This window comes from Trametes versicolor (genome assembly GCF_000271585.1).
Source record: "Trametes versicolor FP-101664 SS1 unplaced genomic scaffold TRAVEscaffold_7, whole genome shotgun sequence".
Taxonomy (NCBI): Eukaryota; Fungi; Basidiomycota; class Agaricomycetes; order Polyporales; family Polyporaceae; genus Trametes; species Trametes versicolor.
Window position 1 is genome coordinate 1495289 of NW_007360327.1, and position 23986 is coordinate 1519274.

Genomic DNA, 23986 nt, shown 5'->3' on the forward strand with positions numbered 1-23986 from the left:
TGTGCGCTCATATTTGGCTCATATGTACATGCAGCAAGCGCCAATCTAATCTGCGTTTATGCCTCTCTTCCCCGTCCACCTCCTCTACCGCAAAATGTCAGCTGCAGTCCCCACCATCCGCGCGACTTCAGAGCGCGTCGCAGAGCTCACGGAAGCTCTCACAGAGATCAGGCAGCGCGTCGCAGCAGCGAGCGCGAAAGCCGCGAAGCCCACAGGCAAACCCGTGCTCGTCGCGGTGTCCAAGTACAAGCCCGCGGGGGACCTCCTTGCATGCTACGACGAGGACCAGCGCGACTTCGGAGAGAACTATGTGCAAGAGCTCGTAGACAAGGCCGCACAGGTGCGTCGTGGTCTGCGCTGCCCAAGGGCCGCGATGCTGACCGCGATGTGCGCATCCAGCTTCCCCAGGATATCCGATGGCACTTCATAGGAACCCTGCAGTCTAACAAGGCCAAGATCCTCGCCAGTGCGTCCCGCCTCCACCCCCCGCACGCCTACACCGCTTACTAACCGCAGAGCAGCCATCCCGAACCTCTACGCCATCCAGACCGTCACCTCCATCAAGGCCGCATCCGCCCTGAACAAGGCGCTCCCCGCCGACCGCGTCGCCCCGCTCAACATCCTCCTCCAAGTAAACACTTCTGGGGAAGACGCGAAGTCCGGGGTGCCCCCGCTCTCTGCCGCCATGCCCGAGGCCGAGGTCGACGCCGCGGAGCTCGTGCAGGTCGCACGCTTCGTCGTGGCCGAGTGCCCGCGCCTGCGCCTGCAGGGCCTCATGACGATCGGGGCGCTCGCGGAGTCGCTCGCGGCGGGCGCAAAGGAGAACGAGGACTTTGCGCGCCTCGTGGGGACGCGCGACGTGCTCCAGGCGGCGCTCGCGCGCGCGGGGTTCAGGCCCGAGGAGGGCAGGTGGGGCGAGGACGGCCGGCTGCTGCTGAGCATGGGCATGTCGAGCGACTTCGAGGCCGCGCTCCAGGCGGGCAGCGATATCGTGCGTGTCGGCACGGGTATCTTTGGCTCGAGACCGAAGAAGGAAGAGGTCAAGGCGCAATGAAATGTAAATACGCCGGTTCTTGCCCGCATCCTTGGATCTAGAAAGCTGACACGGTATCTGGACCAGGCAACATTGGGATGATGTGTTGATTTGTGCAAACGTTCCCGGATGCGTGTCATAGGTCATGCATAACTAATGACGTCGCTTCCACTCGAAACGCGGCTTGTATATTTGGGCTGGTACTCATAACTTGTACATGGTACTTCGAGGTATATACACTAGCCATCGAACTTGCACTATCATAGTGATACGCACCTTCTTCGGGGGACTATCGAACTCGAAGTACTCTGAGTGATCTGGGTTTTTCTCGGCGGTCTCCTCGTTGCGGGCTTGAGTAACTTCGGCTTAGCTTGGGGACTCGGGCGTGGATTCGGGTTCGGGAGCAGATGTTCCATCGCCTTCGCATCGTCCCATAGGTAAAACCAATTCCCCTGCGGGTGGTCATAGTGCCTCTCAGGCTGCTTCTCCCAAGCCTCCTCGTATTGGCTCTCGTAGATGGTCTTGATATCCGCGATGACCTCGTCCGTAACATCCTTCCACTCGTCCAGCTTCTTCACTCGCTCGAGCGTGGAAATGATGAACCGGTCTCCGACCCATTTCCCGTAGTCAATCCCGACCGGCTTGTGGGACAACGCGGTGCTGGAATCCGACGAGTAGCAGAACCGCGTGAAGAGCGCCGTGCCGAGGTCGATCGCACACGACCGCAAGAACGGCTGGGGGTCGTCCGGCTTGCCGCACAGCGCCGCGAGCGCGCCCGCGCGGACGTACTCGCACTTCGTACAGTTGAACAACGCCCAGTCGTCGCGCGCGGGGTATGTTGTGGCCCACGCAGCGACGAACACGCGGCGGTCGGCCATCGGGAGTTGTGTCGCGTAAGGCCTGTGCTCGTACGGGTGCAGGCCGTGGTACAGCCCCCCCCGCTCGGTCGCATCGTCGTAACACATTGAGTCAATCCCGGCGGAGGTGTTCTCCGAGCCTTCACCATACGCTTCGATCTGCGCGCGTATTCTAGCTTTCAGGTCGGGGGGAAACAGGGCCTCCGGCACCTCCTTGAGTCTTGCGTCGTCCCCGAGGCACACGATGCGGCAGCCTGCCCAGGCAGCTGCGTGGTTGTCTCGGCAGTATTCAAAGAGATGGCACCTTTGGGCGGTTGCAAGCAGCTTCTTGCATGTTATGGCGAGGTAGACGCGGTCGAATATCGGGAGGTCGGTGTCCATCATAATCATATCGAGCAGTTCGTCGGGGAGCGACAGGAGACCCTTCTTGGCAATGGGGCCGGGGGAAGGTGGATTTGCGAGGTATTTTGCGAGTTCGGGCCTACATCCATCATGCATGTCAGCACACAAATAAAGGGAGACTTAGAAGGGGGCCTTACACAGAGTATGGTGAGGTCAGGCTGCGCACGAGGAACGGCTGTTTGCGGTAGAACATGGTTCCGGACTTGTACGGACCCTCCGGAAATGCGTACTGCAGCTTACTGACGTTGAAGCTGGAAAGGCCAGCAGTCGAGTTAGCGGTCTCGTACAGAAGGCGTAGATGTGAGGCTGGACGTACAATATCCAACCTTGTCCCATGGTCGACGCCGGTGCCTTCAGCAATTTCAAGGAGTTTCAGGATTTCAGGAAGTCTCGGGACCACGGGCTCTCCAACTTTTGGATCCTTATGTATTCTCGGAGAGCGCTATTGTTGTGGATCAAGGCTCCGAGCCTCTCGATCGAGCATGGCTAACGCAAGCCAACCCGGGGAGGACAATGAGTGCACCTAGATCAGAGTAACCACCGTCAGCCAATTCGAGCTTACAATACCTAAAAGTGCCATTGTTCATGCCATTGTTCGACCCTACGCTGTCCTACCGAGGCTCGAGCTTTTGAGCATGTCGGCACTCAGGCACCTGGGACTGACTCGGATGGATACTGGATATGCGCTCGGCTTCCACGCGCTGGCTGCTTCAATGCATTGCCTGATTCCTGCAAAAATCTCGGCGCGCCGCACTGGCGTCACATGGATAATGATGACGGCAGAGGGAGAGTAGAGTGGAAGAGACGCACAATGATGGTATGGGCACAAGTTATAGCAGCTAGTACTCACTAGCGCGACTCTAGTAGTACGGATTGAATATACATACGAATTGGTCGAGCTAGCTTAATACACACATACACATACACTCTTCAGTAATCATCAGACGTCCTCAGCTTACAAAGTCTTTCCTTCATGCGCTCGCGACGCTTCTGCTCCTCCGGGCTTGGTAGCAGAGCCTTCAGCTCGTATGCGTTGTCCCATTGGAAATACCAGGAGCTGCACGGTCCGTGCATCTTCGTGAGCTCCTCTTCCCAGTCTTCAGGGTACTCGTCCTGGTAGATGGCCTCGATGTCCGCGACGACCTCGTCCGTTACGTCCTTCCACGGATGTCCCGGTTGGTCCAGTTTCATCCTCTCGAGCGTGTCGATGGTGACCCGATCGCCGACCCACTTCCCATCGTGGATGTTGACCGACGTGTTTGGGAGCGCAGTGTCGGGGGACGGCGAGTAGCAGAACCGCGTGAAGAGCGCTGTGCCCAAGTCTACCGGAGACGCCCTCAGGAACGGCTGGACGTCATCCGGCTGGCCGCTCAGCTCCGCGAGCGCACCCGCGCGGACGTACTCGCGTTTCGTAGTGTTGCACAGCGCCCAGTCGTCGCGCGCGGGGAACGTCACGGCGAGCGCCGCGACGAACAGGCGACGGTCCGGCATGGACAGCTTCTCCACAAATTTTGGGAAGTCATGTACGCCGCGATATTGGGTTGCCTCTGTGCCGATTTCGATGAGTCCGCCATAGCTGCCCTCAGGATCTACGCCCTTCGCCTTGAGGCTCTCGAGGATACGGTCCTTTTGAGCAGGGGGCAACAGCCTTTCCGGCAGGCTGTCCAGGTCTGCGTAGTCTCCGAGGCATACAAGCTGACAGTCCGCCCAACCGGCAGAGCCATAGGTGCGGCCCGCCTTGAGCAGGTTCCCCTCGGCGATTGAGAGCAGTTTCTTGCACGTGACGGCAAGGCATACACCGTCGAGGAGGGGTAGGTCGTCGTGATTGAGAATCATGTCGAGAATTTCGTCCGGAAGCGAAAGCAGACCTTTCTTGGCGATGGATCCCGGTGGGGGGGCATTTGCGAGGAATCCTGCGAGTTCGGGCCTGCATACGTTGTGTCAGCGTGCAGACGGAACGAGATATTCGAGAGGAAGACTTTACACAGGATAGGGTATGGCTAAGCTGCGTACGAGGAACGGCTGCTTGTCGTAGAAGATACACCCGAGCTTGAACCAACCCACCGGGTCCGCGTACTCTAGTCTGTTGACGTTGAAGCTGAAGATAACCGTGGGTAGTGTTAGCCACACCATATGATAAAGCGCAAATGCGACAGACGTACAACTTCCAATATTGACCCATGGCCGATGTGAGTGGGGCAGAGATATTGATCTAGGGATTGCCTGTCTTCCGCCGAGGGTGGGGGACTGATTTACGAAGAAAGGGGAGGGGACCTTCAACTGAATTCAGCAGTGACGGCGGTGAGTGACGGGGGCTCCAGTAGCGGCGTGCAGGTACTTATATATCCTTGGAGAGGACAATTGTTGTGACATAACGCTGCAAGCCACCTCTCGGCCATGGCTTGCCCCAACCAGCCTCATCTTTGGCGGAGGAGAACAATCAGTGCGCAGTGCGCCCAATCGAGCTTATGTGAGGCTGCTGTGCTATTGGTACGGGCCCTGCCCGGTCCCACCTCAACACCCGGTGACATATGGACGTCCCGAAGGCGAGCAAGGCACGGCACAAGTTCAAAGATTGTTGCCAGTGGGCCGATGGGGGTAACTTCTGCGTCGCGCGTAAGTATGTACCCTGAAGCTCCCGTACCTGAAGCGGCGTCACGGCGTGTATACGTCGTCGTTCTGCGGGATGCTGGACGACAGATTCGGCGCCCCGGTGAGTATATGTCATAGTTTGATTGAGCACTGTGTTGCGCCTTGTAGTCGCATGGACGGCGAATATGGCTGGGCGGATGGAGGGAAGAGAAGCGCTGCATGCGCGCGCAGCATAACGGCAAAATATATAGGCGCCAATATGACGCGCCGCTCTCTCGCCGAACATTCGAAGACTCATCGTCGCCGTCGTCGTCGACCGTCAACGTTCGGACTTGACCATGATGCAGGTCGACATGAACGACCACGATTTTCAGCCTATCCAACTCGCCCAGTCTCTCCGTGCGACTGTACACCGAGAGCGTGATCGCGTAGGCCTCGGTCAGAGGTACGCGTTCATCTCCACCTCCCAACAACATACATACCGCTCACGCTACTCACACCAGCATGATGAATATTGAAACCGTAAGCCGTTGCGGAGACGCTACCTTATATATGACATTGACATCCGTTGAGCAGTTGCGCTTACTCGATCAGCTTGCATTTGATGTCGTCAAGACCGTTCGGGGAATCATCAACTCGTACTCCCCCGTAGGCCGACTGCCGCCCGAGCTCCTCCTTCAGGTCTTCGAGAATGTGCCTCGACGATGGTCAAGCAACTCAAGAGCCATTTCTATCGAGTTTAAGTCGGGGAAAATGTGGAAAGTCGAAGACCTTTGCCCACTCACTGCCGTCTGTCGTCAATGGCGCGATCTGGCATTGACCACACCGTCGCTATGGTCGACCTTCCTATCGGACGAGTCTCTCCACGAATGGCCTCGGAATGTCGGAATGTACAAGCGCTACATTCACCGATGCACCCATGGTCCTCTATACGTCATCCTTCGCGATATCCGGGACCGTAATGCCAGTGCAGTACTAAACAAGCTTGAAGGTATGAGTGAGCGTATACGAGAGCTCTACGTGGAGGGTTCAGACGACTTGCGTTCCAATGCCGTACTGGTCTTCCCATTCCTACCCAATCTCGAACGCTGCGCCTGGATCAATCACGACATGGACACCCAAACCCCAAACCCCTACAACTTCTGCGACACGCCACGGCTCCGCACCCTAGAGCTCCGCCGCCTACCATGCATCCCCTCAAATTCATATCCAGCACTGACATGCCTCTCCATCATTGGCCCGTGCTCGGAAGGCTCGGACTTCAGCCAACTTTTACGCCTTCTCTCGTCTGCACCCCAGCTACAAGTTCTGACACTCGGATATCTGCTTGAAATGCGACCTCGCGCTCAAACATCTCGTTTAGACCTTCCGCGCCTCCGCAAACTCGAGATCAAGCATCAAGACGACATCGGAGAGGACGGGCGCATCCAAGAATTCCGGGACGCACTGTTTGCCTCACTGACGATTCCAAGCTCATGCGCAGTCGAATTCGGCTTCATGCTCCCTCAAGATGTGCTCCCCTCCGTGAGGCACCTTCCGCACATCCGTACCGCTACGCGCCTGAGCATCGGCCTTCTCGTCAGCCATCACGTCAACCTTCAATTCTCGACCGAGGATGCCTCCCTCAGCGTGTCTCTTGCGGTAGAGTCGCCGCGCCTTCCACGCCATGAAGGGATAGCGCTTACCTTGCGCGCTGCCCTCCCTGCACCAGAATTCGCGTCGGTCCGCAAGCTCTCGATCGACGGCATGTTTCTGTACATGCTCTGTGGCCCGCGCCCCCACTCCATCCTCTGCGCGTTCCCGCGTCTCGCCCTGCTGCGGGTTGCACCCAAGGGCGGGCTATCCGATTGCTTGGACCGGGTCTCGCAGAACCTAGATCTTATGCTCGAGGCGCTACAAGTCAGTTCCGATGGAGAGCAATCGGCCGCAGCCGTGGTGCCGGTAACGTGTCCAAATCTCGTTCGGCTGTGGATCGACTGGCCCCGCGTGCGCGAGGACGACAGCCACAAAGTGGTGTACGACAGGCCTCCGTCGGCCGTCATGGACGGTCTCCGGGAGCTAGTCAGTGCGCGGGCCGCGCGAGGGCACCCGCTCGAACGGGTGTTCATCACGCATCCGCGGGTGTGGCCCACGACGGGGGCAGTGTCGTACACCGTGGACGAATACGACGGCGCGGCCGCCCGTATTCTCGATTCCACGGAACTGGGGAGGCTCGACTATATGGGTACGGAGCTGCTCGAAGAGGAGTTTGAAAGAGAGTGGGCTCGGATCGAAGATGGAGAGGTGCGGGCGCGAGTCTTTCCACTTGATCCTTGCGTTTTTCTTACATATGTCTTTTCAATAGGGTGATTTATAGACCACCGTAAGACGTGACATCCCTGCTATCGAGCGGTAAGACCTTTTTAATCTCAGTACATAATGTAACCGTGCATAGTAAGTGTGCGTACATTTATGGGGAAAGGCACCCAAACTCCGTTTACCGACGCTTCGCCTCGCGGCGGTCCCGGAGAGCGCCATTGACTAGCTCCGACGATGGTTGAGGATACAGACGTTTGAGACCGCTCGACCCCGCAGCATTCACTGTGCTGCATCGGATGATGTTACCGATGGTGGGCGCATGATAGATATGCACGATCCAAACCCGCAACATCACTGACATCAACATTATAGCCTCGACCACTGGACCACGAACAAGATTGATCAATGCAGCGCATGCCGCGAAACCAGCGCCCACATGTACAAGCACCAACGCGGCGCCGCCCGGCATGTGCATCAGCGCTCCCGCAGCAACTTGGAACCTCGGTCAGGTCCTCGGGCTTACTGAGAGGACGGGCGTGCGCTCTGCGGCCATCTTTGGGTCATTATGTGAGTGCTTTCGAGTTGTGCGCACGCTCGTGGCAACTGCCGGGTGCGAGCGTGTATTTACAGTTCATCACTCGCGAGGTCTATGCCTAAGCTTGTCAACCTCGGAGACTCGCTAATTACATGATACCGGTCAGCTCAATGTTATCTCCATGCACCCAGATGTATACGTCAAACCCGCGGTGTGTGTAACTACCCGGTGAATTCGAGTCTGCGAGTTTGTTTCCGGGTACCTTACGGCGAGCATGCGACGAGAATTATCGGACGAGCTGATGCAACGCTGCTGAGCACAAGCACCTGGTTGCCCTCGGCTGGAACCCGAACGAACGCGTCTTCGGGATGTGCGGCATCGGCGTTGTGCGGACATGCCGCGCGGATCATCGTAGTGTTCTATGAGCAGGGTCAACGTCGTGAAATGGGCGGCAGTCTATGATGCACTTAGTAATTATGTTCTCCTATTATGAGAGCCAGTCAGTCGTATGCACCCGTAACTGCAACCAACACGACTCCTGCCCGGAGGATCATCACGCACCGAAGCTTGTCACGGAGAGCCTGCATAAGAAGTAGCTCGGGAATTCGATCCGCACTAGACAAAATACCCTCGGGGCCAGTCCCCGACCGACATCGTGCCGAACAGTGTGCAATGGGACACGGTTATAGCTATAGGTTCTCCGTAGCATCCGTGCCACGTGCAAGTCGAATGCCGCTTGGATCGCGCCGACAGCAGCGGGATGCCGCTTCGTAGATGATGACGACTGCCCGGCCTTCAAATCATCAGCGCTGCACCGACATCTGTGCCGGGACTCGGGAGACAGTGCCTGCCAAAGCTTGAATGAATGCCCGCACCGCGAAGCGTCAAGGTCACGGTTTGGCCGTTGGCGGCCCCGGGCTAGGGGCCGACGACGAGAACCGCGAGGCACAAAGTGTCAGGAACGGCGGGGATGAGTCAAAACCTGTGAGAAGGGAAGACGTGCACTGTGCATACGTGCCTCAGAAGCCTGCGCGTCCCGCGTCCCCTGTATTTGTCCAGAGGCGGGAGGCGATCCTCCGCCCGTCGAGCGCGCGCGTGTCTGATAGGCTTGCAGCCACGACGCGGCGGGGCTTCAACAGTTCCAGGGCCTCGCAGCCCTGACGCAGATGAAAATGGAAGGATGTGTTGACAGGTGCAGCGAACGCGGGAAGGTTAAGGGGCAGCGGGCGGGCGCGATCCGCGGACACGGTGCCGCGGGTTGTCGCGATGTACGGTGGCCAAGTACGTCGAGTTCCGCCCAGCACTCGCATTTCGGTAATGGCGTACCCATCGATGAAGCACCGGCGGATCGTCAACGCTGCACCGATGCCTTGACGGGGGCACATAGGTGCAAGCGGGATACCATCGCGACCCAGTGAGATCTTCTGGTAGTGAGTGGTGCACAGCATGGCTCGCGTGTTAGTACGACCAATGTCCGAGCATACACATACCGCCATATGCTAAAGGCTCAACGATGCATGAATGCATATGCCACCTGCCCGGTGCGCCCGGAGATTGAGTGCGCTTGCTCGCCAGTTACGAGATCTCAGGCACGCCTGCAGGGCATCCCAAGGGCACGGTGCACCTGCCAGCCCTCGAGGCTCGAATTTCAGGTGCCATTAAGCCGTGCGCCCTGAAGCGTGCCTTGCCGTGCCTGCGCGTATTTCGGATGCGTGTCCTCCGCCGCAGGGTGATCGCGGGACGTCGATGCCTGGTGCCTATTCGCGTTCGCAGCTTGACAGTAATGACCGTTGACAGCGCTTGGCCGCCCGGAGGAATGCAAAGCGGAGCCTAACTGCAAGGTTCGCGCCATGGCATCCTCGCCCGCGATGGGGGAGCGCTCGCGGGCGGATCTTGGCTGCGTCGAGGAGCTTCGTGGCGCCGCCCGCGCTGCCAGGCTGGCAACCCATTTGTCAGTCGCGATGCTTCGACGCCCCCGTTCGCAGGCGGCGTGTGTGCCAGGAGTGCGTCCGCGGGTGACACGAGGTTACGGACCGGCGAAGCAACGCTGCGCCGTAACGCGCGTGCGCCGGCGGCATCGATACATCACCAACAGCATCAGCATCATCTGGCCAGAGCCTCCCTCGGCATCTCTCCGCTCTGGCCATCTGTCACGCTGGAATAGGCAGCTGGCGACGCAGGGAGCGGGCGCGGATGCTCGCGGATCCGTAAATACGACTGCTCGAAGGGGAGAGGCCTCGATGGGGAAGTGGGTCGCCAGATGTGGCGACTCGGTGTCGGCGAGATCCAGGAATCGAGGCGTAAGACTGCAGCCGTGCGTGGGTTGCCAGGCTGCGCAATATATAGCGGACGGCATGTCGTCGGAGGGCGACCACTTGTGGGAGCGCGAGACCATTGACGTAGCCGGTGGTATGGCGCCGCGGCGCATAAAGCCAAAGCAGGCGTGCAGATAGATGACCGACTGGATCCCGCGGTCAATGTTTAATGGTTCGGCGCATCATTACGCGCCGGGGCACAACCAAGACCCTGCGTGGTCTTGGTTGTTCCTTGCTCGCGATCCGGTTTGGGCCCGGAATGAAGAGAGTACGATCCCCGGGACCGTGGGCGCAGATGGGCGCGTGCGCGCGGAGTGCGTCCGGAACAGCGTTGCGCGCCGGCGCGTCGACAAGGAGTCTTGAAGCATCGTCTGGTCTCCCTGGAGAAGCATCATCATGCTCATCGCGTCGTGGCCATCGCCGAAACGCGCGCGAGCATAAGCTCGCGCGCCCAGGAACGGCGAGGCCTCGTGTAGGCTAAGGCTGGGCGTCCATTGCGAAGCGTTGTGGTTCGTCCACGTGGATTTCATAACACGGTGGCGGGATGAGCGCGCGGAGCTCAGGGTCCCGGAGGTGTTCGTGGCCGCAAGTCCTTGACGACTGGTGATGCACGGTGATGCGTTTGAGCTTCGCGCCGCATGGTGGGTCGTTTCAGCATACCGTCCGCGAAGTGGGGGAAGAGCGCAATGCAGGCGATCGGCAGGGGTGCCGGTAGCCACGAGGCAAAGACGACGGCCGCGCTATACGCGAGGTAAGGGTCCAGGATATGAAAGTGTGGCAGTTGCGGGGTACCTGTGGGGGCAGAAGCTCGAAGAGTCGAGCCATGATCGCCTGCGTAGCATGTCGCATGAAGCCTGTCGGAAGCACGCCATGTGGAGCCTAAAGCTATGTACTCAGAAGCCTGCATCGAGGATAATCAGGAGCGTACGCCAGGATCCGCGCCCGCCGAGCTTCGTTTCCTCCAGACTGCGGCGCGAGGCCGATCGCCAGCGATAGCCCCAGCACAGAGAGCACAGAGACGCACAGACGCGAAGACAGGAAGGAGCACAGGCGCCTCGCGTCCCTCGCGCGCCGCGCGTATATAACCAGCAGCCCTTCCGACGAGGCGGTGATTCGGAGCCTGAGCTGCCCACTGGTACGAGCAGTGCGCGATCGGGCGGTGCAGAGCTGTACGCACCACCACCTGTCAACCAACGGGAAGGCCGCTGTAAGGAACGCGAGTACACCCACAATGTCCGGATATCCAGATATTGGCTGCACAGCCAAAACGTCCGATCGCGCGTCCTGTGCACGCACGCGAGCGAGTCGAAGTTCATGTCGGCGGTTTTTGACGTCGCCCTGCCTCGATCGTCCTTCGGAATTCGAGTGATCCTCTGTGCGCGCGTACATGTCCCCGTCTAGTCGAATGTCGAATGTCGAATACAGCCTGAGCGCGCCTCAGGCCTCCGGCACGCTGCCGATCGGGAGGAGTTGGCGGTGTCTCGCAAATGTCTCGCGTGGCCTTGTCCGCCGCCGGCGCGTCCTCGCGCGAGATCTGCGTCGGATCTGATCGAGCCCGCCGCGGCGCGGCGGGTCTCATCGTCATTGTCGTCGGTCCCGCCACGACGGGTACCCGCGGTGTGGACGCTTGTGTGTCCACCGGCGTGCCATGGGGTCGAGCTGTGTCGCTGCCCCGCCCCCCGAGCAAAGTGCCGTTGACGTTTGCTGTGCGCTGGACACCACTGGGAAGGTAGGTAGGCAACTAGGTTAATTTTCGTTGGGTAGCCGTAAGCACCACTGCGGCCTATACGAATGCGGCCGAGTTGACCCTGGCTATGCTGCGACTCTGCGAGCTATTCGTGGAGAACCGACCGGTCCTCTCCGGCCTGGCCCAGCGCAGGCGTCCCGTGTGGATCGAGGCTCTGCCGGCGGGTGCGTAGGCAATAGGATAAGAAGACGTACCGCACGCGGGGCGCAGGGTAAGTACATGTAATCGACACGGTGACTCGTCGACGCGTCTGGCCCGGCGCAGCGTCATTTACGACGCATCGAAGATACTTGGATATCGAAGGCAGCCCGCGCCCCTTCATAAAACGCCAGAAGCAGCCGCCGACGCTGCATTCCGCCGTGTACGGCTGCGCTGCGGATGCGCGGGAAGCGACTCCGTCCCATGGCCCGGGTGCATCACGCTCGCGCTGACAGAATCATCCACTTAAGTCCAGTATGCACATGAGCAGAGCCCCGGCGAGCAAACCTAAACCGCCTCGCTGCACTACGCATATGGATGATGAGCCTGAGTGGGCGGGGCTGTGCGGTGGTGGTGGTGGGGAACACGTTTCCTTGCACCTGCGACAACAGCCCCGAGGGTGTATCATCACGGCAGAGGCGTCGCAGAAGCTTGGGGGTCGCTCTGCGGCAGCAACGGCAGCAGCGGGACAAGGTTCGAAACGCAGGACGGGAGGGGAACCGCAGATCTGGGGCTTCGCGTTCTCCGCCGCCTTGATCTCGAGACACGCTCGGAGGCGCGCGCGCGGAACGGAGGGAGCACCGATGCGCCGGTGGACGTTCTTGGACAACGTCGGTGCGCGCGCGGGTGAGACTAGCGGGAGGTGGTGCCGTCGCTGCGAAACCCCGGGGGCGCGCAGCAGGGAGTCTGGCGGGCCCGGGGGTCGAGCTTGCGGCGCGGAGGCGAGAGCTCCGGGCGGCATCGAAGGCGAAGACAAAAGCAGCCGGGGGCGACCGGTGCTGCTAGTGCACGGACGCGCGCCTGCGAATAAACCTTAGATTCGGTGGGAACCCGTGCATCTCTGCGGCGTTGGAGGGGAAGCGGAAGCGGAAGCGTGCAACAGGGAACTCGGGCACGGGAGTGAGCGAGCCTGCACCTCGCCGTATGGCGCGTGGACGAGGCGGGGGAGGTGCGCGGGCTGGTGCGCGGCGGCGGGCGTGATTGAGAGATGTCGATGATGGGCTCGCGGGCGAGGAGAACATTTGTTCCATCTGGCCATCTGCGCGCCGTGCGCGGTGCGGTGATGGTCATCATGGAGGGATGATGGGGCTGCTGGATACGAACTTTGAGCTTGTCCGAGAAGGCAGGCAGAGAGGGGCAGAAGGGAAGCAGTAGCGTTTACTTTCTCAGCTCGGACGGGTTTGATGCGGGGCTGCGCAGCAGACGGGCGCAGCGGAGGGAGGTCACCGGGCTGGCGCTCCCGCTGCTTGGCCCTGCGAAGGACATATTGCTCGGGCGCGGGCTCGGGAAGGAGAGAGGAGGATGCGAACGGTCTGGGTGATCATGATTGTCTGCGGAATGACATTGACATATGCATGTGATGGACAACGGAGGCGCACATCTCGAGTGCGAACAATCGTGACGAACAAGTTGCGGATCAGAGAGAGAGAGCAAGAGGGTGGGCGACTCGAGCGTTGGCCCAAGGTTGCCGGAGACGGAGGAGAAACGAGCGAGAACGGAGAAAGCGGAGGACGGAGGTCGAGGAGGGATGGATCGGGCCGAGAGATCGAGGGCCGGCCGGGAGAAAGCGGCCGCCACGCGGCGACTGACAAGCGGGCGCTGTCTGCGAGGATTGGCTCCCAGCGAGCGGGAAGGCGCCCGCGGCTGAGACGAGGCAATGCACGGGGCGGTGTCTCTCGTCTTCATGGAATGTGCAGCGAAGGCGGCGAGTGCGAGCACGTCCGAGGAGAGCGTGTGCAGCGGCGCGCGACGCAGCGAGCACGGCGAGGGAGGGGGAGGAGAGGGACGAGGAGGGTGATGGATGAAACAGATCAAGCGGAGTGTGAAGTTGCGTTGTTTGGTACGGTCGAATAAAGAGAGGAGGGGGACATCTCATCAAGTCCACTCCGTCCTCTGCTGCTCGTCTCTTCTCTTCTCTCGCCAGTCGCACCCGGTCGCCCTCTCCTGCTCGTGCTCGTGCTCCTGGGTCTGCTGTGCCTCATCCGCACAGCCCTCCTTCCCCTCCCCGCACCGCCTCTCTCCCGCACTCTATACCGCCTCCGTCAAATAATCGACATCATCGCCTGCGCACTCTCCTCCTCCGTTCCTTCCGTTAAGAGCCCAAGCAAGCCATGGATCCTCTCCTGCTCTCATCCGTGGTCCATAACGACCACCACGACTACTCCCACCCCGCGTCCCCCCATCTCTACGACATCTCCCCCCACCCGGGCACGCCCTACGACTCCTTCGACCTCCTCCCGGACACCGGCTCCCACTTTCCCCACACACCCTCCTACAACGGCTCCTACCAGAACTCGCCCTACTCCAACTTCTCGGAACTGCCCCCAATAGACGGCGACGACTCCCTTGGCCTTCTTGTAGACAACCCCTCCGGCATCTCCATCACAGAGGAATACGACCCTTCAGAGTACGACGCGCCTTCATCGGGAGGTCTCATCCTCGAAGAACAGTTCATGCACGGCACCCACGTCTCTGTCTCCCTCACGCCCCCATTGAACGACTACTCCTCTCCCAACGCGTTCGACCACCCATCTCCCGCTTCTAGCAACGGCGCAGAAGACGACAGCCATAGTCACGCGTCCTCCCACTCCTCGTACATGCATCCCTCATCCCCTCGCCCCGACATCTCCCAGTCGTTCCATGACAGTCTGTCCTTCCATTCGCCGGCATGGCCCAACAACTCTCTTCCCGACGACCGTCGCTCACCCCCGCTGAGTAAGCCCCAGTCCCCTCCTCAGCTTCTCATCCCCGACACCACCAGCCCTGGGGGTGCGGGCGTCGACTCTCCGCCTATCATCAATGCCCCCGATGGCGACGGCGGTCTGATAGGCTCCGGCCCGACGTTACAAATAGTTCCCGCCACCCCGGTCAGCGGCGGAGGGGGAAACGCCCGCACGGCGCCGTTCCGGGACCCGCTCGCGAATCAGTCTGGTAAGCAAGAGCCCTCTTTCCCTGACGGTCGCGTCCCGCTCACCATTGAGCGGCAACCTCTAGGCGGCAACGCGAACGCGACCTCATCGGATGGGCAGGACTGGGGCCGCCATCAACACTTTGGCGCAGCTGGCGGCCAGTTCGCCGATCAAGCGTTCTCCTTCCCCGGATCAAGCTCATCTTCGGCGCTCGCCGATGACGGCGCCCAGCAACAGCACTTGTACCAGTCGCAACGAGGCCAGCAGTTCTTGCTTCCGCAGGCACCTCAGCGCTCGCGGAGCCTGTCAGACACCTCCCTACGGCCGCCCCCGGTATGGGATACCATGCCTATGAACAACATGGGTGAACAGCGCCAGGGAGGCACCGTCAATCTTAACGATGTCCTCCCAGGCCCTGCACAGGGGCACTCGTCTGATCCCCTGCTCCAGAACTTCCGCGGCTCGCACCCGTCCTCCGCAGGTCCCCACCAGACGTCCTTCGGCAACCAACTAGGCGGGTTCAACGCTTCACAGTACGCACAGGACTTCCTCACGGTCGACGGCCCCTCAGGCGGCATGCGACGAGCCAAGTCCGACGGCGGTCGGAGCATGCACACCCGCCAAGCGCGATCGCTCGACATCCGCCCATCTAACTCCCTGTCGCCAAACCAGGACATGATGTTCCCTCCCGCGGGCCAGGCAACGCAGGAGTTCATGCGCTTCCTCCACCCGGCCGAGCAGGTCGCTTCAATACGGAACGGCGGACAAGGGCACCATCGGCGGTCGAGCTCCGGCTCGCGAGAGCGCGGGGTCGGCGGGATGATGATGGGCGGCAACATGGGCATGGGCGGCGGTATGGTGGCAGGCTGGACCGGGAGCTCTGCGTCCAGCGCGCGCGCGAGCCCATACCCGAGCCCATCTGCGAGTCCACGCCCGGGCTACGGTCCTCTTCCCTCGCACGACGTCGGCCTTTCGGGTATGGGCGGCGCAGGGATGGGCGGTATGGGCATGGGTGGTGGTATGGGTATGGGAGGCATGGGCATGCAGCGTTCACTGTCGGGCCAGATGGGCCTCCCAGGCGGCGCGGGCATATCGGACGCGATGCGCAACGCGATGACGGCGTCGCCGGCCTCGCGCGCGTCCGTACTGCAGGTGGACATGCCTGGGCAGGACGGGAACGTGCCACTGCATGTTACGCGGCCGCATGTGACGACGCCCAGCACAGCGAAGGCGAGCCACGACAGGCGGAAGCAGCCCGCGAACTTTGCGTGTCCGGTGCCGGGGTGCGGGAGCACGTTCACGAGGCATTTCAACTTGAAGGGTGCGTCGGTTTTCTCGTGGTGGTGGTGTGTAGAGAGTGGGCGCTGACTGGTCTCTGCTTTTCTCTTCTGTTTTGCGCTTGTGTGCGCCTTCCTTGCTGTCTGCGTCCGCTAGGCCACCTGCGCTCGCACGCGGAAGAGAAGCCGTATCAGTGCAAGTGGCCAGGGTGCGGCAAGGGCTTCGCACGGCAGCATGACTGCAAGCGGCACGAGCAGCTCCACCTCAACATCCGTCCCTACCCATGTGAGGGCTGCAAGAAGAACTTTGCGCGCATGGACGCGCTCAACCGGCATCGTGAGTGTCTTTCCTCTTCATCTCCTCCTCTCCTCCCCCGCCCGCCCCGTTCGCTGCATACGATGGTGGCTGACATCGCAGGCTGCACAGTGCGCTCCGAAGGCGGCGCGGAATGCCGGCGGGTCCAGGAGGAGCTCGTGCCCGGGTCGACGGCGCACCTCGACGCGCCCCCGACAGCCGGATCCTCGGCGACGTCGGATAGCGGCGCAGAGGGCTCGGCGCCGCCGTCGGGCGAGGTCAAGCCCGACCCGGACGGCGCGTGGTCGAACGGGGGCATGATGATGTAGCCGCGTCTGCGACATCCCCATCCTTTCGGGGTGCGCTGCGCAGGTCCGGCCGCACCTCTGCGCCCTGGTTGGCTTTTCCGCAACCCTGCTTGTACACGATTCCACGCTTCACGACACAGACGCGCAGGATGCCCCCTCCCTCACTTGGCCCGCGTCTCATGCCCATTGCCATCCTCCCGACTTCGACTTCGACTTTGCCCTTCGACCTCCCGACCCCGACCCCTATCTATGCCCGGCCCTGGTGTCTATCTAACGTACGTCTCGCGGACGCTCCGGCGGGTTCTCGTTGCTATGTGTATCTACGATTCCGTTCCCTGCCCGTGCTCTATCCTACTACGCGCGTTTCAGCATTATGATTACAGACAGACAGACAGTGCCGTCGGGTCGCGAGGCTCCGTGGGCCGTGGGCTTTCTGTCCGCTCGCCCCACCCCACCACCTCCTCCCGCGTCGTCGCTGCAGCAAGCAGAAGAAGCCCTCCCCCCGCCCCCGTGCGTGTACTCTTAACTTACCCGGTGTCCATCTCGCGCTCTGCCTAGTTCTTGCTTTCCCCCTTCCCCTCTTTCTTTACTTTCCCTGTGCCCGTGCCTGTGTCCCCTTTGGCTGTGACTGACGCTGCTCGGTCGTGGTAACGTACTATACTTGCGTTTTTGTTTGATTTTCTCTCATTTTCCTCATGTGCACTTCGTCCCTCCTTCCGCACTACCCACGAAGATTGTAGCCTAGCACCCTGGTAGATACTGGAAGCGTTCCGCTATTTATTGTATGAGAAGAATACAAAGGTTACCAGTCCCTAATTGACGTCGAGGATGAGTGGGATGCGAGTCTATTTCTCGATTCTGCGGCTGTGGAGGAATTCTGTTCGTGGACGGAGATATCTCGATGTCCTGCGATTCGTACAGCCTCAGGACCGTGCGAGTGGAGGCTGTGGCATAGGAAGGTGCATATCCGCATGATAATGCCCATAGTACGGAGACCTCGGCTAAGCTGCGAATGCTCGTCATTAATAGCGGACGCCTTCGAATTCGGTGTGGCGGCACGTCCTCGCGCGGGCGCTGCGGCGTACTTATTTACTGTCCTGCAACGACGACATGTACATACGTCTGATCCATGGAATTGCTCGCTCTTCGTAAAGAGCGTACCGTTTACATACCGAGGATTAAATGTGGCTGTATGCATATGCGGTCATATGTATGCGCATGCGCGTAGGGCGCGCTGCAGCGCGGTGCCGCCTGATGCCGCGACCATCGTCGCCCCCGCGCGGACCGCCTTCCGCCACTCTCCTCCCGACCACCACCATCCATCCTCGGTCTTCGCGGGCGCACATCCCCCGCATCTGTGCGCACAGATACGTCAACTGACGGCGTCAGAAGCAGCTCGGGCACGCAATACACGCACAGCGGGGGTCACAGGATCCGCCCGTACGCACACGGTCTCTCGGGCGCAGTTCACCCATCCTCGCTGCCGTTCCCGCGACGAAGCTTATCTTGCCTTGCGTCCGCATTGAGTGACGGCCTAACGGCGCAGAATCTCCTCGCCTCTTACCACCGCTCGCCCGGCGACGACTGCTACGGTAGCCCCAACGACTTCACTCTGCTCAGGAGGACCAGGAGACCATGGCGCGCGGCCTTTCCACACTTCTCTCGAGCACCGACCCGTGCACGGTGGCGCCGACAAACGCTACCATAGGCCATGTGTGAGTGCTTACGTTACGCTGCTCTATGTTTCGCTGTGGCGAGCGTGTTCTACCCCTGGACGGGCGAGCGCAGCGTACGGGAACTGAAGCTTACACCTTGCTTGCGATATCAGGCAACTGCGCGACGTCCTCATATGCCCACATGACAAAGGCATCGTCAGCTACGCCTGCGGCTACTCTGTTGTCGAACACGACATCTTGAACCCTCACTCGGTGCGTAGTCACCGCGACGCTGCGCCGCCGTTCGCTCACGAGGCGGCACAGACCCCGCGGCGGCTCGTCGACCTCACGTTCACTCCCAACACCATCTCAGCACTGATCCTTCCCGAATCCAATGACACCCTCCTTGCGGCAGGCGGCCAGGAGGCCGAGCTGCATCTGTCTTACTACCAATCCTCCGACTCGTACTCGCCCTCCTCTTCAACTCGCCCGGGGCGCAGTGCCCCGCGAGGCTTCGGGCGTAGGCTGTGGGATAGCAAGTATTTGCTCGAGCACGCATCGATCAACAACTCGGTGATGCTCACCTCAATGAGCTTCTCGCGCTCGAACGAGAGCGCGGTGGAGCCCCGCATCCTGGTCAGCAACAACGACCGCACCGTCAAGTTCTACGACATCGCGATGCGGAACGGCAAGGCTACCGACGACTACGAGCCACGCCTCCTCGACATCGGGCGGCTCGACCTGCCCGTGCCTGTCAACCATTGTGCGTCGCCTTCCACGCACTGTGTCCATCTGCTGTAGTCTGACAGCTCCGCGATTGATAGCCTCGGTGTCGCCCGATGGGCGAACCTTGTTGTGTGTCGGGGACTCGCCGGACGTGTACCTCCACAGAATCACGGGCGGATCCCGGATCTCGTTCGCACCCATCGCGACGCTCTCGCTGTCGTCGTACATCCAGCAATCGCACAGTAGCGCGTTCGCGCCTGTGTCTTCTGTGCCCGCCTCGTTCTCGACGTCGTTCTCCGCGGATGGCTCGAAGTTCGCGGTCGCCTCGCAAGAGGGCGTGGTGGTGGTATGGGACGTACGGAGCACCAAGCCGCTCAAGGTTTTCCACACAGACAAGAGTCGCGCGCCAATCCCCGGGCGGGTGGCGACAGGGGCGGCGAGTGGGTGGCTGTACGACCTGCCATGGGACTGGTCGCGCGGCGGTACGCGCGCGCCAGGCTGGGGTGTGCGAAGCGTCAAGTTCAGCCCGCCAGGCGTGGGCCGCGAAGTCATGACGTTCAGCGAGGTGCGTGTGCCCCCTTTCTCGAGCGCGTCGGGAGTGCTCATGGTACGTCTGGGGCGTTTAGCACACATCACTATTGCATGTCGTGGATGCACGCACATTCGAGACGGAGGAGATAGTCCGCATGCCGAATTTCGACTCCCCGGCGTACTACCCCTCAGTACCTGCGCGTCCGCGTTCGACGTCCCCGGTGTCGCGGGCATTAATGCGCGCCTCCACGCCCTCGGAGCCGCTACCCTCCGACTCACGCCGAATGGTGCTGTTCAACGCCCTAGAGGACACTTTCCGGATACCGACGTCGGACAGCAGCACGACGAGCGGGTGGCGCGTTTCACGACGTATACGCCGACTACGCAGTCGCGACGATCTTCCCACCGAAGACGACCAGGACAGCATCGTCGTCATTCCCCCATTGGGCGACCGTGACGTTGACAGCAATGTGCGGCGTCTCCTCGGGAGGCGGCACAGCTCCCGCACTGCGCTCATCGATGCCGAAGCAGATCCTCGCGAACCTCTGGACGATGGGGGCGACGGTGCACGGGAGGGCGAGGAGATGGATGTGGACGAGCTCGAGAGCGACTGCTTCTCGTCGCGTGCACCATCCCGCTCCGGTTCACCCGCGCCAGCATCACAAATGTCGCTTCAGTCCTCTCCACGCCCCCTAGAACTCCTCCGCTCTCGACCGACACTTCTCGCGCGCCGTGAGAGCAGCGGACCGTACGCCTCGGGCGCCCGCTGGAGCCCCGGTTCTGCGTCAGGCTCGAGGCGGCACCGTCGCGCCCCTGGACAGGCACGGGAGCCTGGCCGCGGCGAGGAGAGCCCGGACGAGGAGCTCGACCTGGCGGGAATGTGCTTCGACCCGAGCGGCACCTTCATCTACGGCGCGAGCGTCAAAGGCATCGCAGAATGGCGGGTGCGCGGCGCGGAGCAGCGGTGGTGGTCCGAGCCCCAATGGGCGTAGGTGGCTCGCCATCCTTCCCGCGAACTTCCTATACACATCCAGCCTTTCCCGCCCTTCTCTCACGCGCTTTGCTTTGATACCTGTCCACTCTCGCTTTCCTGTTTCCTTGCCCATTCATGACCTACACGACCTTCCTGCACGATACTTATTGCTCTTCTGTGGATCGCATCAGGACTGCGTCTCTGTATATTTTCCCCATGTAACACTACGCGCTGTGTACATGTAGCTTCGTACAGCTTGCTCTCGCCCCGCCCCTGCCTGTGTCTCATAGTGCTTGCTTCTCGCAGACGGCGTGGCCCGAGCATGTACCACTACGTTATCTCCTGGAATGGAACTGCGATGTATCACCGGATCTGCTCTCTGGGTCGAGATGAATGTCAACTGCGACCAATATACACTCGAACCGTGCAGCTGGGCGCAGATACGTCGTGTGGGGAATATTGGGGGGATTTCGTGTGCGACGAAAGAGTCCCCGACGTATCACGCAATCAAAGTGTTGCATACCGACCCTGCTCCCAAGCCATCGTGGCGCAATGGTAGCGCATCACCTTCCTATATCAGGAAGTGTCAGGTGGGGGTTGCGGGTTCGATCCCCGTCGGTGGTAGTCGGTTACTTTTTGCTCACCTGCCATCGCGATCGTTGCGCTGCGCCCCGTCGGCTACGAGAAGAGAGAAACGTGTTCTCGTATGTATTAGCCGGTCCCGGTGAGAAGGATCTGGTTGGTCATCGTGGTGAGTTGTGTGAGCCGCCGGGATCACGAACAATAACATCAACAGACATTGGAAGCTTAATAGGGTTGACCATAGGCTGTTCGCATTGTCTTCGCCCTCCCGACGGTAGCACTCAGCACTGGCTTCGGGGATCGCCATCTTTGAGGGGCAGCTCAAAACTTCGGATGACAGCGGTCGATCGAATATAAGGACGTGGAGGTCGCGCCAGATCGTGTTTTGATTGCTTTCGCCCGTTCCTACTACACCCCCATTCCACGGCAGACAACCTGAGGCTGCCACACACTCTACCTCAGTACCAACGTCTCGACAGCTCCGTTTGCCATGGGCCAAGACTGGAAGTTGTACGTCTGGCTCATCCTCGCCGTCTTGTTGTATGATCAAACCGGCTCACTTTAGCACTTGGTGCTCATTGCAGCTTCAACCTCAGTAGGATGCAATACGAGTATCCGAACGGCGGCTACAAGCTTGGAATAATATTCATGGCAAAACAACCATTTCTCGTTCGCAGTTTGACCATACCATATCCTCTGTAAGCCCTCGCCACTATATTCGCTTTCATCAACTGCTAACTACACGTATTCAGGCCGAAACTAGCAAAACTGCTCGCAAACTGTCCCCCACCCGGCCCCATCGCGAAGAAAGGCCTCCTCTCGCTTCCAGACGAGCTCATCGACATCATCCTCTACCACGATGACCTGCCGATACTCGACAGTATCTGCCTCGCCGTAACGTGCAAGAAGATCCTCGCGGTCGCCGAAGACGGCCTTCTCAAGCACGGCCGCGACTTCGGCTCCGCCTTGTGGGCGCACTGCCGGATCGTGTGCCTCGGCGAATACACACAGCTCGACAAGGCCCCGGACAGCCTGTTTCCCCCGAACCTTCAGACCAAAATCCATGCCGGGCTCAAGAAGATAGGCATGGCCGTCGACGAGGTCTCCTACGGGGGACTGCTCGATATCGAGAATCTCTGCGGCCACGCGTCGATCTGGTTATACCGTGGCGTGCACGAGAACAGGCGCTATGTAATGAAACTCCCGCGGCCCGACCGCGACCTGTTCGTCGCCGCCGCCGCGGTGACGTTCCCGAAGCGCGACGACTGGGCGCTGCTTAACACCACGAAGTACGAATACGTGCGCGCGGGCCCCATCGCGGAGCTGGGCGGGAAGCCGCACTCGGTGCAGCCGTTCCTGGAGGATTGCCCGATCGACCTCGGCACGGCGCTGTACACACGGTTCTGCTACTCGTTCAGCCAAGACACCGCGATGGTAAACACGTCAGTCAACATCCACCGGGGGAAGTGGGTCGGCGACCGGTTTGCGATCGACACACTCGAGCGCGCGGTCCGGAGCGACACGGAGAACAAGTGGAAGGACGTGACGTTCGAGGTCGTCGAGGACATCAGGGCGATATACAAGGACCAATGGCCGGAGGACTGGAAGGTGCAGCTCAAGAGATTCCATGGCCCGTTCGATTACGCGTGCTACAACTGGGACCAACCGTGGCACATAGGTGACCTGCTTCCATCCCCGGAGGAGGAGATACGTCGAGAGCGGCGGCGGCAAGGCATTGTTGACTTAGAGTAGGAGACTGTCAAGAGCGAGGCAAAGTGGACACCTATACTCTCATTGATTATATATGCTTTCGAGGAAGCGACGTTCATGACGCTTACTATTATGTGTATGTACGGCGGCACTACGATAATCCGCACGGCATGCCCGGCGTGCAACGCCGACGCTGCACTTTTCGAAAATGTGATCATTCGGGTTCCGCCCTACTGTCTCGTACAATTCCTTGCAGAGACTGGTGGCCATGTCCCGACATTTTGATCCAACATAGCGAGCTGAGCGCTGATAGCTTTGGTACTCACACAGACTATGCACGGTCGCATTATGCACTGGGATTAAAAGGGTCCTACCGCTCAACACCGGGTGTCACTTTTTACGGTCGTCTACAGATCACCCTATTGGGAGCACATATACGTAAGATAAAACTCAAGGGTCGAGGAGAAAGGTTCGCATCCGCACCTCTCCATCGTCGACCCGATCCCACTCTCTTTCAAACTCCTTTTCGAGTAGCTCAGTCTCCACATGATCGACCCTCGCCAGTTTCGTAAAGGCGAGCATACGGGCGGCGGCACCGTCATATTCGTCCACAGTGTACGCCACCGCTCCCGTTCTGGGCCACACCCGCGGATGCGAGATGACACCCGTTTGAGCGGGTGTCCACGCGCGGCCCGCGCGCTGGCTAGCTCCCGTAGACGCTCCATGACAGCCCGCGGGGGCCTGTCGTGCACATCCTTATGTCTGTTCTTGCGCACGCGGGGCCAGTCGATCCACAGCCGCACCAGTTTCGGACACGTTACCGGCACTACGGCTGCGGCAGATTGCGCTCCATCGGTGTTGACTTGCAGCGCCTCGAGCATAAAATCCAGGTTCTGCGAGACCTGGTCCAGGGAATTGGATAGCCTGCCCTTGGGTGCGACGCGCAGTAGGACAAGACGCGGGAACGCGCAGAGGATGGAGAAAGGGCGTGAACCGCAGAGCGTCCACAGAAACATGCCGTCGATCGAGAGCTTGCAGACCGA

At 60.4% G+C, this 23986-nt stretch overlaps 9 protein-coding genes and 1 non-coding gene across 10 annotated transcripts; 8 read left to right on the forward strand and 2 right to left on the reverse strand.

The window, feature by feature from the left end:
* Positions 1–94: 94 nt before the first annotated feature.
* TRAVEDRAFT_48654 (uncharacterized protein) lies at positions 95–1054 on the forward strand (the record flags this gene model as incomplete). The annotated part of the gene is made up of 3 exons (XM_008041128.1): positions 95–340; positions 400–466; positions 522–1054. 3 exons carry the CDS (start codon positions 95–97, stop codon positions 1052–1054), a joined length of 846 nt encoding a protein of 281 aa, XP_008039319.1.
* Positions 1055–1293: 239 nt separating this feature from the next.
* On the reverse strand, positions 1294–2628 carry TRAVEDRAFT_48655 (uncharacterized protein; the record flags this gene model as incomplete). The annotated part of the gene is made up of 3 exons (XM_008041129.1): positions 1294–2371; positions 2430–2543; positions 2609–2628. The coding sequence occupies 3 exons, from the start codon at positions 2626–2628 to the stop codon at positions 1294–1296; spliced, it is 1212 nt and encodes a 403-aa protein (XP_008039320.1).
* Positions 2629–3222: 594 nt separating this feature from the next.
* On the reverse strand, positions 3223–4474 carry TRAVEDRAFT_48656 (uncharacterized protein; the record flags this gene model as incomplete). The annotated part of the gene is made up of 3 exons (XM_008041130.1): positions 3223–4219; positions 4277–4390; positions 4455–4474. The coding sequence occupies 3 exons, from the start codon at positions 4472–4474 to the stop codon at positions 3223–3225; spliced, it is 1131 nt and encodes a 376-aa protein (XP_008039321.1).
* Positions 4475–5607: 1133 nt separating this feature from the next.
* TRAVEDRAFT_29654 (uncharacterized protein) lies at positions 5608–6077 on the forward strand (the record flags this gene model as incomplete). The annotated part of the gene is made up of 1 exon (XM_008040959.1): positions 5608–6077. A coding segment is annotated over exon 1 (418 nt), but the record flags the coding sequence as incomplete, so codon positions are not given.
* A 133-nt stretch (positions 6078–6210) lies between these two features.
* TRAVEDRAFT_59249 (uncharacterized protein) lies at positions 6211–7279 on the forward strand (the record flags this gene model as incomplete). Its single annotated transcript, XM_008041557.1, has 2 exons — positions 6211–7167; positions 7241–7279. The coding sequence occupies exons 1-2, from the start codon at positions 6217–6219 to the stop codon at positions 7277–7279; spliced, it is 990 nt and encodes a 329-aa protein (XP_008039748.1). The 5' UTR covers positions 6211–6216.
* Positions 7280–14088: 6809 nt separating this feature from the next.
* Positions 14089–14901, forward strand: TRAVEDRAFT_125642 (uncharacterized protein; the record flags this gene model as incomplete). The annotated part of the gene is made up of 1 exon (XM_008041558.1): positions 14089–14901. A coding segment is annotated over one exon (813 nt), but the record flags the coding sequence as incomplete, so codon positions are not given.
* Positions 14902–16044: 1143 nt separating this feature from the next.
* On the forward strand, positions 16045–16787 carry TRAVEDRAFT_125396 (uncharacterized protein; the record flags this gene model as incomplete). The annotated part of the gene is made up of 4 exons (XM_008041559.1): positions 16045–16207; positions 16321–16500; positions 16591–16645; positions 16703–16787. 4 exons carry the CDS (start codon positions 16045–16047, stop codon positions 16785–16787), a joined length of 483 nt encoding a protein of 160 aa, XP_008039750.1.
* A 1291-nt stretch (positions 16788–18078) lies between these two features.
* On the forward strand, positions 18079–21020 carry TRAVEDRAFT_59251 (uncharacterized protein). The gene is made up of 4 exons (XM_008041560.1): positions 18079–18481; positions 18595–19184; positions 19246–19712; positions 19774–21020. Exons 1-4 carry the CDS (start codon positions 18402–18404, stop codon positions 20668–20670), a joined length of 2034 nt encoding a protein of 677 aa, XP_008039751.1. The 5' UTR covers positions 18079–18401; the 3' UTR covers positions 20671–21020.
* A 169-nt stretch (positions 21021–21189) lies between these two features.
* TRAVEDRAFT_t117 lies at positions 21190–21275 on the forward strand. Its single transcript has one exon. It is a non-coding gene; the product is annotated as a tRNA-Arg (tRNA).
* A 448-nt stretch (positions 21276–21723) lies between these two features.
* Positions 21724–23042, forward strand: TRAVEDRAFT_65385 (uncharacterized protein; the record flags this gene model as incomplete). The annotated part of the gene is made up of 3 exons (XM_008041561.1): positions 21724–21743; positions 21818–21931; positions 21986–23042. 3 exons carry the CDS (start codon positions 21724–21726, stop codon positions 22983–22985), a joined length of 1134 nt encoding a protein of 377 aa, XP_008039752.1. The 3' UTR covers positions 22986–23042.
* Between the last annotated feature and the right edge of the window lie 944 nt (positions 23043–23986).

Bases quoted from the DNA above. Each gene is read 5' to 3' on its own strand.
- TRAVEDRAFT_59251 (XM_008041560.1), top strand. From the start codon at position 18,402: ATGGCGCGCGGCCTTTCCACACTTCTCTCGAGCACCGACCCGTGCACG. The intron at 18,482-18,594 runs GTGAGTGCTTAC...TTGCGATATCAG, and splicing joins AACGCTACCATAGGCCATGT to GCAACTGCGCGACGTCCTCA. The intron at 19,185-19,245 runs GTGCGTCGCCTT...CGCGATTGATAG, and splicing joins GCCCGTGCCTGTCAACCATT to CCTCGGTGTCGCCCGATGGG.